Source organism: Myotis brandtii, unplaced genomic scaffold (genome assembly GCF_000412655.1).
Source record: "Myotis brandtii unplaced genomic scaffold, ASM41265v1 scaffold802, whole genome shotgun sequence".
Taxonomy (NCBI): Eukaryota; Metazoa; Chordata; class Mammalia; order Chiroptera; family Vespertilionidae; genus Myotis; species Myotis brandtii.
This window is the reverse complement of record NW_005371230.1, coordinates 1,679,181-1,693,082: the sequence shown is the minus strand read 5'-3', so window position 1 is coordinate 1,693,082 and position 13,902 is coordinate 1,679,181. Positions and strand designations below refer to the sequence as shown.

The 13,902-nt window shown below is 44.9% G+C and overlaps 1 protein-coding gene across 1 annotated transcript in view; it reads left to right on the top strand.

The window, feature by feature from the left end:
• The window catches only part of TENM3 (teneurin transmembrane protein 3), a 600,673-nt gene that overhangs the window by 535,371 nt on the left and 51,400 nt on the right, over positions 1–13,902 (top strand). Inside the window, exons 18-22 of the mRNA XM_014531397.1 lie at positions 1,580–1,796; positions 2,755–2,874; positions 3,667–3,928; positions 9,442–9,709; positions 11,323–11,476. Coding sequence (XP_014386883.1) covers positions 1,580–1,796; positions 2,755–2,874; positions 3,667–3,928; positions 9,442–9,709; positions 11,323–11,476 — 1,021 coding nt within the window. The remainder of the gene's footprint in view (positions 1–1,579; positions 1,797–2,754; positions 2,875–3,666; positions 3,929–9,441; positions 9,710–11,322; positions 11,477–13,902) is intronic.

Sequence of the window (13,902 nt, the reverse complement as noted above, 5' to 3'; positions counted from 1 at the left end):
CCTGGCCTGCAGGGATCGGGCCAAAACCAGCTCTCTGACATCCCTGAGGGATCCTGGATTGCGAGAGGGCACAGGCCAGGCCAAGGGACCCCACTGGTACACAATTAGGGCCGGGGAGGGACTACAGGAGGGCTCTAGGGTTTGTCCAGCCCATCTCTCCCAGTCCCAATTGTTCAGACCCAGACCTACCGGTCAGAGCGTCTGCCCCCTGGTGGTCAGTGCACATAATAGTGAACGTTCGAACGAATGGTTGGATACTTAGCATATTAGGCTTTTATTACATAGGATTAATAAGAGTCAGATAAAGCAAAAGAAGAAAGAAGACAGAGACAGAGAGAGAGAGAGAGAGAGAGAGAAAGAGAGAGAGAAAGAGAGAAAATGGCTAGTGTATTGTTTTTTTAAGTAAAAGATATTTTTTTAAAAACACTTGTGTAAATAAAATATATAAGTCAACTAGATACTTTCAACTGATCTGCCACAATAGAGTCACACCAAGACCTGATATATGTGTTTGAAGATTTTAAAACTATTTTATCCGTTCTCCCAAGAGTGATTAAAGTCTTCAAAAACCAATGCTTTTGATGAATCTATATTGAGAAATGTAATTGGCAGGCAGGTGAAAATTTATGTATCAACTGGTCAGTGAATAATGAACTTAGCCTGGCATGGCTCAATGGTTGAGCATCAAGCTATGAGCCAGAGGTCACAGTCCGGTCCAGGCATGTGCCCGGGTTGCGAGCTCAATCCCCAGTGTGGGGCGTGCGGCCCCCTTAGCCACTAATGGGTTGGTTGATATGTTTCAAACAAAATGCTTAAATGGACATTGAGTGTGGCTTCCTTTTGGGCTCCTGTAGAGGCACCGGCAAAGTCTGTCCATGACTGTTTTACGTCACCATCACTATTGGTCAGTTTTTTGTGATAATGTCTCATCATTTCCAATATATAGCATTTGCCACATTTTAAATTATCATCTCCATTATAGGGTGGCATACCCGGGGCTCAGGCTCCAGTTTAAAGTTTGAGAAACGCCTTCATTTGATTTGGAACATGCTTTTATCTTCCTTGGGAGAGCAGCATCCTCAGAAGGTGGTGGACTCGTCTCATCTTGTTTGTGTCGGTTTGTGTTGGCTTCGTCTCACAGACGTCATTTCCTGAGCTTTTCCCAAATTAGAACATCGCCCTGTGCAGGCCCCGTCCACTCGCCACACACACTGTGTATGTTACCTCCTCGGGCATTTTCCCCTAAATTATAGAGGGCTGGAGCGATTGCACATAGAGCTAATCCATATTACTTCATCCTGCTCATGGACTGTTCTAATTAGTCCTTTTGTACTTCTTGCTCAGAATCAACATATTCTTTTTAGCCGTCTCCAATCTAAACATTTACTCTCCACGAAAGCAGCTGCGAGGATCGTGTTTGTATTTCATCGGTTCCGACACGTAGACCTCACGGGAATTACTCTCGGGTGGGGGTGGGAGGGACAAATGGTTGGATGGGGGAAACGAACCCACAAACCAAGTGCACTCCACACTTCGCGTGGGAAGGGGTTCTCTCACCGGTTTACCTCTCTCTCCGCAGACGGCCTCACCGACTGCATGGACCCCGACTGCTGCTTACAGAGCTCCTGCCAAAACCAGCCGTACTGCCGCGGGCGGCCTGACCCGCAGGACGTCATCGGCCAGAGCCCGCAGTCCCCGTCCCAGCAGGCGGCCAAGTCCTTCTACGAGCGCATCGGCTTCCTCACTGGGGCCGAGAGCACCCACGTGATCCCCGGAGAGAGTCCTTTCAACAAGAGGTGAGGCACCTGCTCCCCATGCGGAATCCGAGTGAGGTTACACGGCTGCTGCTGGCTGTGCATGTGGGCAAAGTGCTTTTTTTTCTAAGGCAGTTTTTCCTCTTTGGGCAAAGTCTTCCCCAAACTTCGCATTGTGAGCGTCTTTGACACGATTCCTGTACTTTGTCAACTTCAGGGCCTGCACCATAACGGGACACCCCAGTAGGGAGTCAGTACATCTTCATTTAGCTCATTGGCACAGTTGGAAATGTTTTGAAAGAGGCCACGGAAAGACCCCAAAAGGCAAAGAGAAGTGTGCTCTTATTTTTAGCTGAGCTCACTAGGTGATGTAAATGGTGGAGGAGGGGACGGCTCAGAGGCCGGGCAGGAGGCCTGTGAGCCACGGCTGTGCTCTGTGGAGCAGTGATGCCCGGCCTAACCCGGGAAGGGGAGGCGGGTGTCCCCATCCCGCTGCGCCCAGGGATGATTCACTCCGGACTCCTGGGTCGGCAGCGATGTCGCCGCATTAATGCGGCCAGGCCCAGCGGCTGATTAAAAGTTGTTGCACAAATGTTCCTTATTGCCCCTTAAATCTTGTGCTACCCGCTCCCTGAAGATTTACAGATTGCCTCGGAATTAATTGGAAAGTATGCTTTTCTTCATGTAAGCACCAGACATACGACTTATGAAAAAAAAAGGGGGCAGTTTATCATTTTAAAATTCATCTCTAAATTACTGGTGTGGATAAGTCTCCAAAACCAGATTGCAACGAATTGAAAACCCAGGGCCAGACACGCGGCATGTAGAGAAGGTGGGTTACACGGAATTAAAGGGGACACAGTCTTGGGAGCACCTGGGGTCTGGCTTTTGTGAATAGGATTGCGTGTGATGTTACCCTGAGGTGGGATCATCTCCAACTCAGGCGTGTGTGGGGCTGGGAAGACACTTGTTCACTCTGGATCTTCTGCGTTTCCCACAGCCTCGCATCCGTCATCAGAGGCCAAGTGCTAACTGCGGACGGGACGCCACTCATTGGAGTCAACGTCTCGTTTTTCCATTACCCAGAGTACGGCTACACCATCACCCGGCAGGATGGCATGTGAGTTCGTCCTAGGGCACAGTCTCTGAAGTATTTTAAGAAGCAGAACTAGACAAGCTTGCCCTGGCTGGTTTGGCTCAGTGGATAGAGCATCAGCCTGCGGACTGAAGGGTCCCGAGTTCGATTCCAGTTAAGGGCACATGCCTAGATTGCAGACTCAATCCCCAGTGGGGGGTGTGCAGGAGGCAACCGATCAATGATTCTCTGTCAATATATATATATATATATATACATTTAAATCTAAAAAAACAACAACAAAAAGAACTAGACATTCTTCTATCACCCAGCCTGTTTTATTGCCCCTCGTGATATAGAAGTACAACAACGTTTAGGCTCCAGAAATCAGTGACAGTACATGTGGCAGAAACTTAGAGTCATCTATTCATGTCGTTCTTTAAGAGCTGATTTCCTTTTCTAAGGCGTGATGGCAGTGTTGTGGTTTTGTCTGAGAAAGCTCTTTGTCTTGGGGGTTCTGGTGGAGATATTTAGGAGTGACACTGCATAATATGTACAACTTAAGCTCAGGTGGTTCTGAGAAAGGAGACGATAGGGGGATGATAAAGTCAATGTGGGAAAATGTAAATAAATTGGTAAATCTAAGTAAAGGGAATGAGTGTTTGTTGGATCATTCTTTTCATATTCCTGTCGATTTGAAACTATTTCATGTGAAAGTTGGGAGGGAAAGTTGACTTTCTTTGTAAAGCATGTTAATTGGAGGAGGTTAAGCTAAATGAACTGGGCATCATTCCATGGGACCCAGATGATTCACTAAGTGTATCTTGTGTTCCTTAGGTTTGACTTGGTGGCAAATGGTGGCGCCTCTCTCACTCTGGTGTTTGAGCGATCCCCGTTCCTCACTCAGTACCACACCGTGTGGATCCCCTGGAACGTCTTCTATGTGATGGACACCCTGGTCATGAAGAAAGAGGAGAATGACATCCCCAGCTGTGATCTGAGTGGGTTTGTGAGGCCAAATCCTATCATCGTGTCATCGCCTTTATCCACCTTCTTCAGGTCTTCTCCTGAGGACAGTCCCATCATCCCTGAAACGCAGGTAGGTATGCTAGCAGGACTTCTCAGTAAACCGCTTCAGGTCATAAGGTTTCCAAAGGCTGTTTAAACAGGGCTGCATCATTCTAGTGCTGCCCTTCGTCATTCTATAGAGTGAACTATAGAATGTGGGGGGGGGGGGGGGGGGGGGAGTGGGAATGCACGCACTAAATAGGTATTGCTATAGTAGGATCTCTGTTATTTCTTAAAGGTCTACTCAAAGGACTTTTCCTTCAGGCTGCATCTGTATAAATGTATTAGTTGTAGCCAGATGGAAAAACAACCTCAATGCAATAGCAATGACGTCCTTGCTCGTGAATTCATGCATTCATTGGGAAAAGGTTTTAATGCCTACAGGTACTTGACCTCCTGGCTGCCTTGTCCAAGGTCATTTCTCAGTAACTCACCATTTGATTATTAGTGTAAGTAAAAAAAAAAGTTTTCAAAAAATTATTTTTTGACAGAAAATGTTCATTAATTTTCTCAAGATAATATTTTTAAAACTTGATATCCTGTCTTAAGCTCTATAATATGTAATTCATAAAGTCCTATTCTCACAGGTTAAAAAAAACCTTATAATTTTCTTTGAAACAGCCATATTTTCACTGCTCATTTTACCTACTGAACTATCTGGGCATTGTTTTCTTTCCTATATGTTACCAATTAGAAATACTTTCAGCCCGGCCAGCGTAGCTCAGTGGTTGAGTGTCGACCTATAAATCAGGAGTGCACGGCTCGATTCCCTGTCAAGGACACATGCCTGGGTTGTGGGCTCGATCCCCAATAGGGGGTGTGCAGGAGACAGCCGATCAATGATTCTCTTTCATCATTGATGCTTCTGTCTCTCCCTTTCTCTGCCTTCCTCTCTGAAATCAATAAAAATGTATTTTAGATTTTTTTTAAAAAAGAAACACTTTCAGGTATTAAAGGCAGGACATTTGGTACCATAATAATGGACTTTATTCATAAAAAGCTAAGTAAAAATACATGGTCTTTAAAATACAGCAGCACACCGCAGCTTCGTCACGTCTGTTCTGCAAGTATTCACGGAACACCTGTTCTGCACCAGCACAGTCCGAACGGAACAGGTCAGAAACCAGTCGGAGGAAGCACCTGCCCTCTGTGGCTTACCAGCTAATAGGGAGAGAGAAACATCAAATGTATAAAGACGTGGCAAGTTGTGAATAAGACTAATTGTTAAAGAACGAAGCAGGTTAACGTGGTTGGAGAGCAATTTCATAAAGTGTAGTTGGGAAGATCCCTTTGATAACATGGTATTCCAGCAGACACTTTAAGTGAAAGAATAAACCTTAAAAAGAGAAGCATTCCAGGCAGAGCAGAGAGCAAGTTCAGATGCTCCGAAGGAAGAGCTTGCTTGACTTGTTCAAGGAAGAGCAAAGAGGCAGCAGGTGTGGCTGGAGTGAAGGTCGTGGTACATCAGTCCTAAGGCATTGAAGGTCACGGCACCGGTAAGAGCTTCTCACTTTGAGTGAGAGGCCACTGGAGGCTGAAACAAGGAGCCCCGTCCTCATGAGGCAAGATCAGTCCACAGGAGAAATGGTGTGGCCTGGACAGAGGCGTTTTGGGGTTGAGGTGGTAAGAAGTGACCGTGTAAGAGTGGAGTCCAGGGAGGAGGTTGGAAGTAAAGATGTATATGGGAGTCATCAGTGTTATAGATGCACTTACAGCAGGGGATGAGGGAGTGTAGGTGCAGATGAGAGGAGGTGAGGATAACAAATTATGAGATTGCTCACAGGCAGATACGCTGCAGAAGAGACACCTCGTTCATTTACTGCAGAGCAGTCCAGCAGGCTTGGAGCTGAAGCTTTAAGGAATTCATTGCAACCTATTCAATTTAGTCCTTGCTCCCCAGGGTCCACTTGGCAGTAACTGACCTCCTTAGCCAGTCTAAAATAGGCTCAACCTCGAGGCGCTGTCTGCCCATTGGTGGCAGAGGTCTAGCAAACCAGGTCATTGAAATAGGTTTCAAATAGCCAACAGTTCCAGGAATGCATGGAGGGTGGGGTTTTTTCTCCCTGTTCCATCATACAGACATCCAACATTTAGCAAAATTTACTGAGAGCCTATTATGTACAAGGCACTCCACTAGGATAGAAGAAGACTAAGACACGCATCCTGCTATGCTAAATAGGATCAAGATGTGAATGAAGAATTGTGGGAGGTCAAAAGAGCGGTCAACTCCCAAGGAAGCCAAAGAAAGTGTCACTGAGGAAGTTTGAAGAAAATGGATGAGCATCAGTGTGGTGGTAAAAACAATGTAGTATAAAAACGAATGAACAAGTTAAGTGTAGGGCATATAAGGGGAAAGAGTGGGGGAAGTTTGTGAATGGCCCTGAAATGCCGTACGATGGAGACCTTGAATTCTTTAGGCAATAGGGAACCAGGGGCTCAGTGGTTGGAGCATCGGTCTGCTGATTGAAGGGCCTCAGGTTTGATTCCCGGTCAAGGGCATGTACCTCAGTTGCAGGTTCCCCAGCCCCGGTTGGGGCACAGTGCCGGAGACAACCAGTAGATGTGTCTGTCTCAGGTCAATGTCTCTCTCTCTTCCCCTCCACCTTCCCTTCCAGTCTCTCTAGAAATCAATGGAAAAAAAATACCCTCGGGTGAAGATTTAAAGCAAAAATAGGGAAGCAGAGGACCCATGAAGTCTTTTCCGCATTTCTCTAAAGCTAACTAAGCGACAGGGATCAGTGAACAGGCTAGCGTCCCCGTAGCTCCATGCATATCCCGCGCACAGGTGGAGAGGGCCCAGCGATCATGGTGATGGAAGGGGAGAAGAGGGAGTGGGTTAGACAGAGATTTGGACGGTAACATTGGCAGCACGTAGCTTCTAACCGAATGTGCAGTGGGGTCCAAGAGCGGGGCTTACAGACCACGCAGCTGCCAAAAGTAGGCTGAACTGTTGCTGTTTCCCCTCTGGCTGGACTGACTTCCCCACTAAAGCAGAATAACGTGGTCCAGTTAAATTACAGAGGAGAAACGCATGTCTTAATGAGCTAAATCACAGGTATGTGTTCCATGAAAGTAGGTTAATGATGGTCAAGTCAATAATCCGTTATCAAAATTAGGGTAACACATGCTACTTTGAAAGAGAAAAGCAATTTCTAGGTCACGGGAAATACGTTAATGAAAGATTGCCTTCCACATAGAAAACCAGTCCAATGTATGAGAAGTTATTTTGAAAATAAATTCAGAGGAAATAGACTGTATGCTTTACGTTTCAATCACTTACATTTTCAGGGCCGTTCGGGAGTCACAGAATCTGGTTTTCAAACTAACCCATTGATATTTCACCCCATGATGGGAGAACCGTGCATTTTGTTCCATTTATTCACCTCATACCCCACAGTCGATCTTTAATTCGGTGGTCTCCCTGAGTGTAATGAGCTCTAGAAAGTTCCTGTGTGCTCCAGAACTATTTTGCTTAAGACAGTGTGTATCTGAGCTCAGTCAGCGTGTTTGGTAAAGAGCCCCGACTATACTAAAGTGGCCTGTCCAAGTGTGGCAATGCCTGCTTACTCTACTGCAGGGCATCGGCATGGCCCCGTTGTAGATCCATGCCAACACCGATCACACACCAGAAGGGAAGTTCCTCGAGTTCATTCTTTTGTGCCACTTCCAGGCATTGGATTGTTTCCATTGACACTGACAGCGACCCCCTCAGTGTCCAGGCTTCTCCTTACGTTATTAAAATCTGGAGATGACAGATGCACGTCATTCCTGTGTCCTGTGTGAGAGGAGTTGGGGGAGAGAAACACTCCTGAACATTGAATCTCTCTTCCATGATTTTGTAACATAAAAGGTGATCCTTTCTGTCTGCGTGATGAATCTTGGGAGGGCCATGTGAGGAAGCGTCTGAAAACACTACGTAGCCCCAACCAGTTTGGCTCAGAGGATAGAGCATAGTCTTGCAGACTGAAGGGTCCTGGGTTCGATTCCAGTCAAGGACACAGACCTCAGTTGCAGGCTCGATCCCAGCCCTGGTTGGGGTGTGTGTGGGAGGCAACCAATCCATGTGTCTCTCTCACATCAATGTTTCTCTCTCTGTCTCTCCTCCTCCCTTCCACTCTCTCTAAAAAAAAAAATCAATGGAAAAATATCTTGCAGTGAGGATTCACAAAACACAAAAAAAGAAAACACTACGTAATTCTAAATTGAGAAAGTGGTGTTTCCTGCCCAGGTTCTGGGATATGGAGAGCCCTGCTCTGTAGAGTATATGTAGTAAGCCATTGCGGGCCTGCCATTATTAACCAAATGAATAGGCTTGTTAGCAAGGAGAGTCTGAATCATTTAGGAAGACTTGTATATGCTACATTTTTCAAAATAACTAAGTAATGTTTTGTATGCATCAGTATCAATTTGTTGGCATTCATTGAACTAGTCACATCAATAGGTAAATTGTAAGGTTAAGAATTTTTATTAAGGTATACAGTAGATAATTCTTACATGGATAATTATATTAACTTTTTTTAAATTTTGTTTTATTGCTTAAAGTATTACAAAGAGTATTATATATGTCTCCTTTTTTTTCCCCTTCTTGACATTCCCCCGGCTTCCCCTATCCATGCCTATATGCATGCATACAAGTCCATTGGTTGATCTCTTGCCTCCCCCCCTTCCGCCCCCCAACCCTCCCCAGCCTTCCGGCTGTAGTTTGACAGTCTGTTCCAGGCTGCTCTGCCTCTGTATCTATTTTTGTTCATCAGTTTATAATGGTCTTTATTATCCATAAATGAGTGAGATCATGTGGTATTTTTCTTTCTACAGTCCAGTTTCAATTCAGAAAGTATATATTCAGTGTCTTTGTGTGCATTCAATAACACATTAGTTGTTCACAGGGGAAGTTTTTCACAGCTTTAAACTACTAATTCATTTACTGTCATATAAAAAAATCAGTGGTGAGTCCTAGCTCAGTGTTGAGCTAATTATGAGGATGTGCTGTTATTATATTACCTTTCCACGTGGATATGGAATGTGCCACAATTGAACCCACATGAATTGGCCTTTTTTGTCATCATTCCTGCCTTTGTAGGCTGCGACCAATCGGGTGATAAGGCCAGAGCAAAAGGTTTAATCCCTAGTTGTGCAGCTGGGGGAGCCCAGCTCTCTGGCCTAGAGCACATCCGTGTTCTGAGCCAACCATCTTACACATGTTGCTCTGATTCTCCCGGGCAACGGGTTAAATTACAAATGAGATTCCAGGTGACTGTAAACCAAGTCCGTGCATGTCACCCGGTGGCACAGTCACAGTGTCTCCTGTAGGAGGAGCCCCTGAGGTCTGAGTGACTCAGAATGAATGACCAGAGGCTTGGAGGAGGAGCGAGACGGGGCTGGCAGCAGATGCATCCCTGATTGTCCAGCAGGATCACAGCTCACCTGAGCGTTGAGGAACAGTGACTCCTTGGTGTCTCGGTTGCTCTCCTCGGTTCCTTCCCGTGTATTTTATCTCGTGGCTGTAGGTGATCCCCGTGTGGGCTTGTGCTTTATCCACACCAGGTGCTCCATGAAGAAACCACAATCCCGGGGACAGACCTGAGGCTGTCCTACCTGAGCTCCAGAGCTGCCGGGTACAAGTCCGTCCTCAAGGTCACCATGACGCAGGCCGTGATACCCTTCAACCTGATGAAGGTCCACCTCATGGTGGCTGTCGTAGGAAGACTCTTTCAGAAGTGGTTTCCCGCCTCACCCAACTTGGCCTACACCTTCATATGGGATAAAACAGACGCGTATAATCAGAAGGTCTACGGTCTGTCTGAAGCTGTCGGTGAGTTCCGTGTGAATGTATTCTGCATCAAACAAATTGTCTTGCCCTGGCTGGTTTTGCTCAGTGGTCAGAGCGTTGGCCCACAGACCAAGGCGTTGTGGGTTAGATTCCCAGTCAAGAGCATGTACCTCAGTTGCAGGTTCGATCCCTGATCCTGGTCAGGTGCGTGTGGGAGGCAACCCATCGATCTGTCTGTCTCACATTGATGTTTCTCTCTTTCTCTCTCTCTCCCCTCTTTTCCTCCCCTCTACTTTCTCTCTCTCTCTCTAAAGATCATTGGGGGGAAAATATCATCAGGTGAAGATTAACAACAACAACAACAAATTGTCTTGATTCAGAATTAACCTAAAAGTAATTGTAACCCATGGAAACCACTGGGTGAGCAGATAGGAAGGCAGTGGGACTGTCATAGGGAAGGTGCCCACTGGTTGGCTTAGATGCACCAGGAAAAAGAAGTGTATTCCATGTGGCCAGGAGGAGACAGGGACATCATCTTTTCTGGCTGAAATTATATCTTAGAAGAATGTTCTGGAAGAGATTTCAGATTATCTTTTTTTTCATGTTTTCTTTTTATTGTGTCCCTTTCCTTTTATGATTTTCTTCTTTATAATTTTATCTCCCTGACTTTCCTTATTTTTTCATGTCTTTCTGTATCTCATGACTAGTGTAGATTTGATTCATAGTGATGATTAACAGGATATCAGACAACATTTGTGCCTAAAAATAATGTTAGCTCTTTTGATCAGAAGATCAACTCAAGGAGAAGCTATTCTTAAAACATCAGTCAAACCATTTGTTCCACTGGGTGACTGGAGGGTATAATCCAGGTTTGACATGTGGAGATATACTTAGAATAGCTCAAACTCTGGCTCGGGAAACATCAAAAACGAAGGATGACGTGCTTTCTCCTACTCATTTTTCATAGCAAACATGGTATTCTGGAGTTAATCTGTAATGTGGACTTGAATTAATTCCCAGCAGCCAGATAATTGCCACTACTCCCTTCGCTTTGTTCTGAACTTTAAAATTCATGTTGCATTGTGAACTCTGAGGTTTTTTGTGATTTGTTCATATTAATTTACTGTTAATTCTGTTGTTCATTCCTGACAACGTGAATATAATGTCATAATATGGCTGTAATCCATAATTGTGGAGCTGGGGGACTGTATTTTTTGCTGTATTGAGTCTTACTTATTGTAAATGTTTTCCATAACTTAATACTCTTGGACACTAAATAGCTCTACTAATTCAGATAGCAAGTAAGATTTTAAGTTGGAATGAACTGATCACCATTTGGGGCGGATTTATCTGATCTAACTACTTAACTAGTTGCCCAACCTGAACTTCATTGTGTGCTATGAACCCCTAGTAAAGAATACTATGGTAAAATAAAAATACTAGTTTTCAGCAAAACCAGTGCAAAAGTAATATTTGGAGGTCATTTTTTTTAGGGAAAAAAATATTTTATGCGATCAAATCTTCTCATATAAAAAAACTATACTCCGCCCATAAATAACTAGAAATACAGTCTCAGAACACAATTGTGAAAAATAACGAAATGCATTGTATTTCTGCTGTAGTTGACAGAGGGACTTGGTTTGTCTCCATTGCAGTATCGGTGGGATATGAGTACGAGTCGTGCTTGGACCTGACCCTGTGGGAGAAGAGAACTGCCATTTTGCAAGGCTATGAACTGGATGCCTCCAACATGGGCGGCTGGACGCTGGATAAGCATCACGTGTTGGATGTTCAGAACGGTAAGGTCTTGTTCATAGTTACTATAGCTCACCTTCAAGCTGACTAGATTGCGCAACCCTTTACTCTCTGTGTAATGGGATTAGCATTCGTAAGAAAAGATAAGGATCTATAATTGACCCGTAAACAACACAGAATTAGGGGCACCAACCCCCTGCTCAGTGAAAAGACTGGGTATAACTTTTGACTCCCCAAAACTCAGCTACTGATAGCCTACGGTTGACCAGAAGCCTTACTGATAACATACCGGTCAATTAACATAGATGTTGCATGTTATATTAGTATCATGTACTGTATCCTTACAATCAGTCACCTAGAGAAAAGAAAATCATAAGGGCCCTGACCAGTGTGGCTCAGTGGGTTGGGTGTCATCCCGTGCACTGAAAGGTTGCCAGTTCCATTGCCAGACAGGGCACAAGCCCGAGGCGTGGGCTCAATCCCCAACAGGCAGCGTGCAGGAGGCAGCCGATAGGTGTTTTGCTCTCACATTGATGTTTCTCTCTCCCTCTCCCTTCCCCTCTCTCTAAAAACATCAATTAAATGCTCTCCCTCTCCCTTCCTCTCTCTCTAAAAACATCAATTAAATCTATTTTTCAAGTGGTCTACTCTTTTTAAAAAAAGAAAAAATCATAAAGGAGGGAAAATACATTTATACACTGTATGTATTTATTGCAAGAAATCCACATATCATGGACCTGCGCAGTTCAAATCCATGTTCAAGGGTGCGCTGTACTTGTAAAGTCTATAAAAGCCTGGCGTGGGAACTACGTAATACTCTTCTAACAACTGTGTGAACGTTCAGACGTTCATCACCAAAGTAGTGTTCCCGTGGGAATGGAAGTGGCTGAGCCGTGCTGCACTGACAGGCTTCTTCACCAGGGATTCGCCCAGGAGCCTCCTTCTGCAGCCAGTCACTGAGTTATCTGAAGTGCTCTCTGAAGATTTACCCAAAACGGAGAGAGGGAGGTCTTCTTCTAAAGAAAAAATAAAAATCCGTGTTACTTTTCCAAGATACTTTTACTAGATCTTAATCCTTAGTTAATTAGCCTATTCGATTGTTTTTCGGTTCTTCTTAGAGTGTATTTGAGAAAAAAATATTCTTACATACCCTCAAATTGGGTCACATACCCTGTTACTTGACTTTTCAAATATTAAGGAAAAAATAAAAGAATAATCTGAGGGGGGAAAAAAAAGCAAGAATCCAGACTAAAACTTGTAGTAAAATACAAGTGACTATGCTTTGAAAAAACATACTTTAGCTATCACAAACCAAAAGACACAAATTACTTGCAAAATTTGACCAGCCTAATTTCTTTTTTTTTGGACCAGCTTCATCTCATAAAGCATATAACTTACACGAAGCAAACTCTGTTGTCTTTACATGTTGTCCACATGCTGGCTACAGCTCGGATCATTTATAAATACTCTGCTGGAAGAGCAGAACCTTAAGGTACCTTATTCCAGACTCCAGTCCTGCCAGTAGCTCTAGAGCTTTCAGCCCTGATGACATAGTCCGGGTTTGCCTTTGCAGAGGTTTGGGGGCAGTTCAGAATGAATTTAGCATCCAATAGAACTAAATATTTGAGTGTGATTAATAGTCACTTTCAGATTAAGTTTGCTTTGATAGTCATTCTTTTTCTTTTTTTTAATGTATTCAGTTTGGAGAGGATGCATTATAAACCTCCAAACATACTCAATCTCAAGCAGCTTCCAGGCCAGTGCTTGACAATGCTGGTTGGTACCTTCCCTCCAGAAGAGAACAGGCCTGAGCAAATCAGCAGTAAGAAGCGGAACAGAAACGCCTCACACCTTCCCCGTCGCATAGCAGTACTGGCTCTCCTCCTCTTCCCACTGTGTCCTGGGCAGGGAGTCGCAGTTCAGTTCGCGCCTCAGAGGTTTGGGGGCAGAGCTGCTAGCCAGTGCCCCGCGCAGCACACCCTTTGGGGAAGCGCCCCTCCCAGCCAAGGCGGTGCTGCCTGTGTCCCTTCTCATCACCACGGTGCCAGCGCGTCAGTGTGCGGAGTCAGTTACTGGGGCTTCGCGGTGGTCTTTCGGGTCGCAGAGCCACGTGCCAGCCAGGCCAGTACACTCTCGATTGGATTATTTACATTCTGTTTCCCACAGTCTGGCAGATTGCTGTATGCCTTCAACGTTCTCTACAAACACAACAGGGGGAAAGCTGCCTAGATGCACCTTTGGCATTGTGAGAACAGCGGAAAGTTAATAACCAGTTAGCCCAGCACTTCAGCCAGGAGACTGGGAACCAGCAGGGAGACCACAAGCAAAGAGCTTGGGGAAAGCCCATGCCTCTAACACAGTGATGGCGAACCTTTTGAGCTCGGCGTGTCAGCATTTTGGAAAACCCTAACTTAACTCCGGTGCCGTGTCACATAGAGAAATTTTTTGATATTTGCAACCATAGTAAAACAAAGACTTAT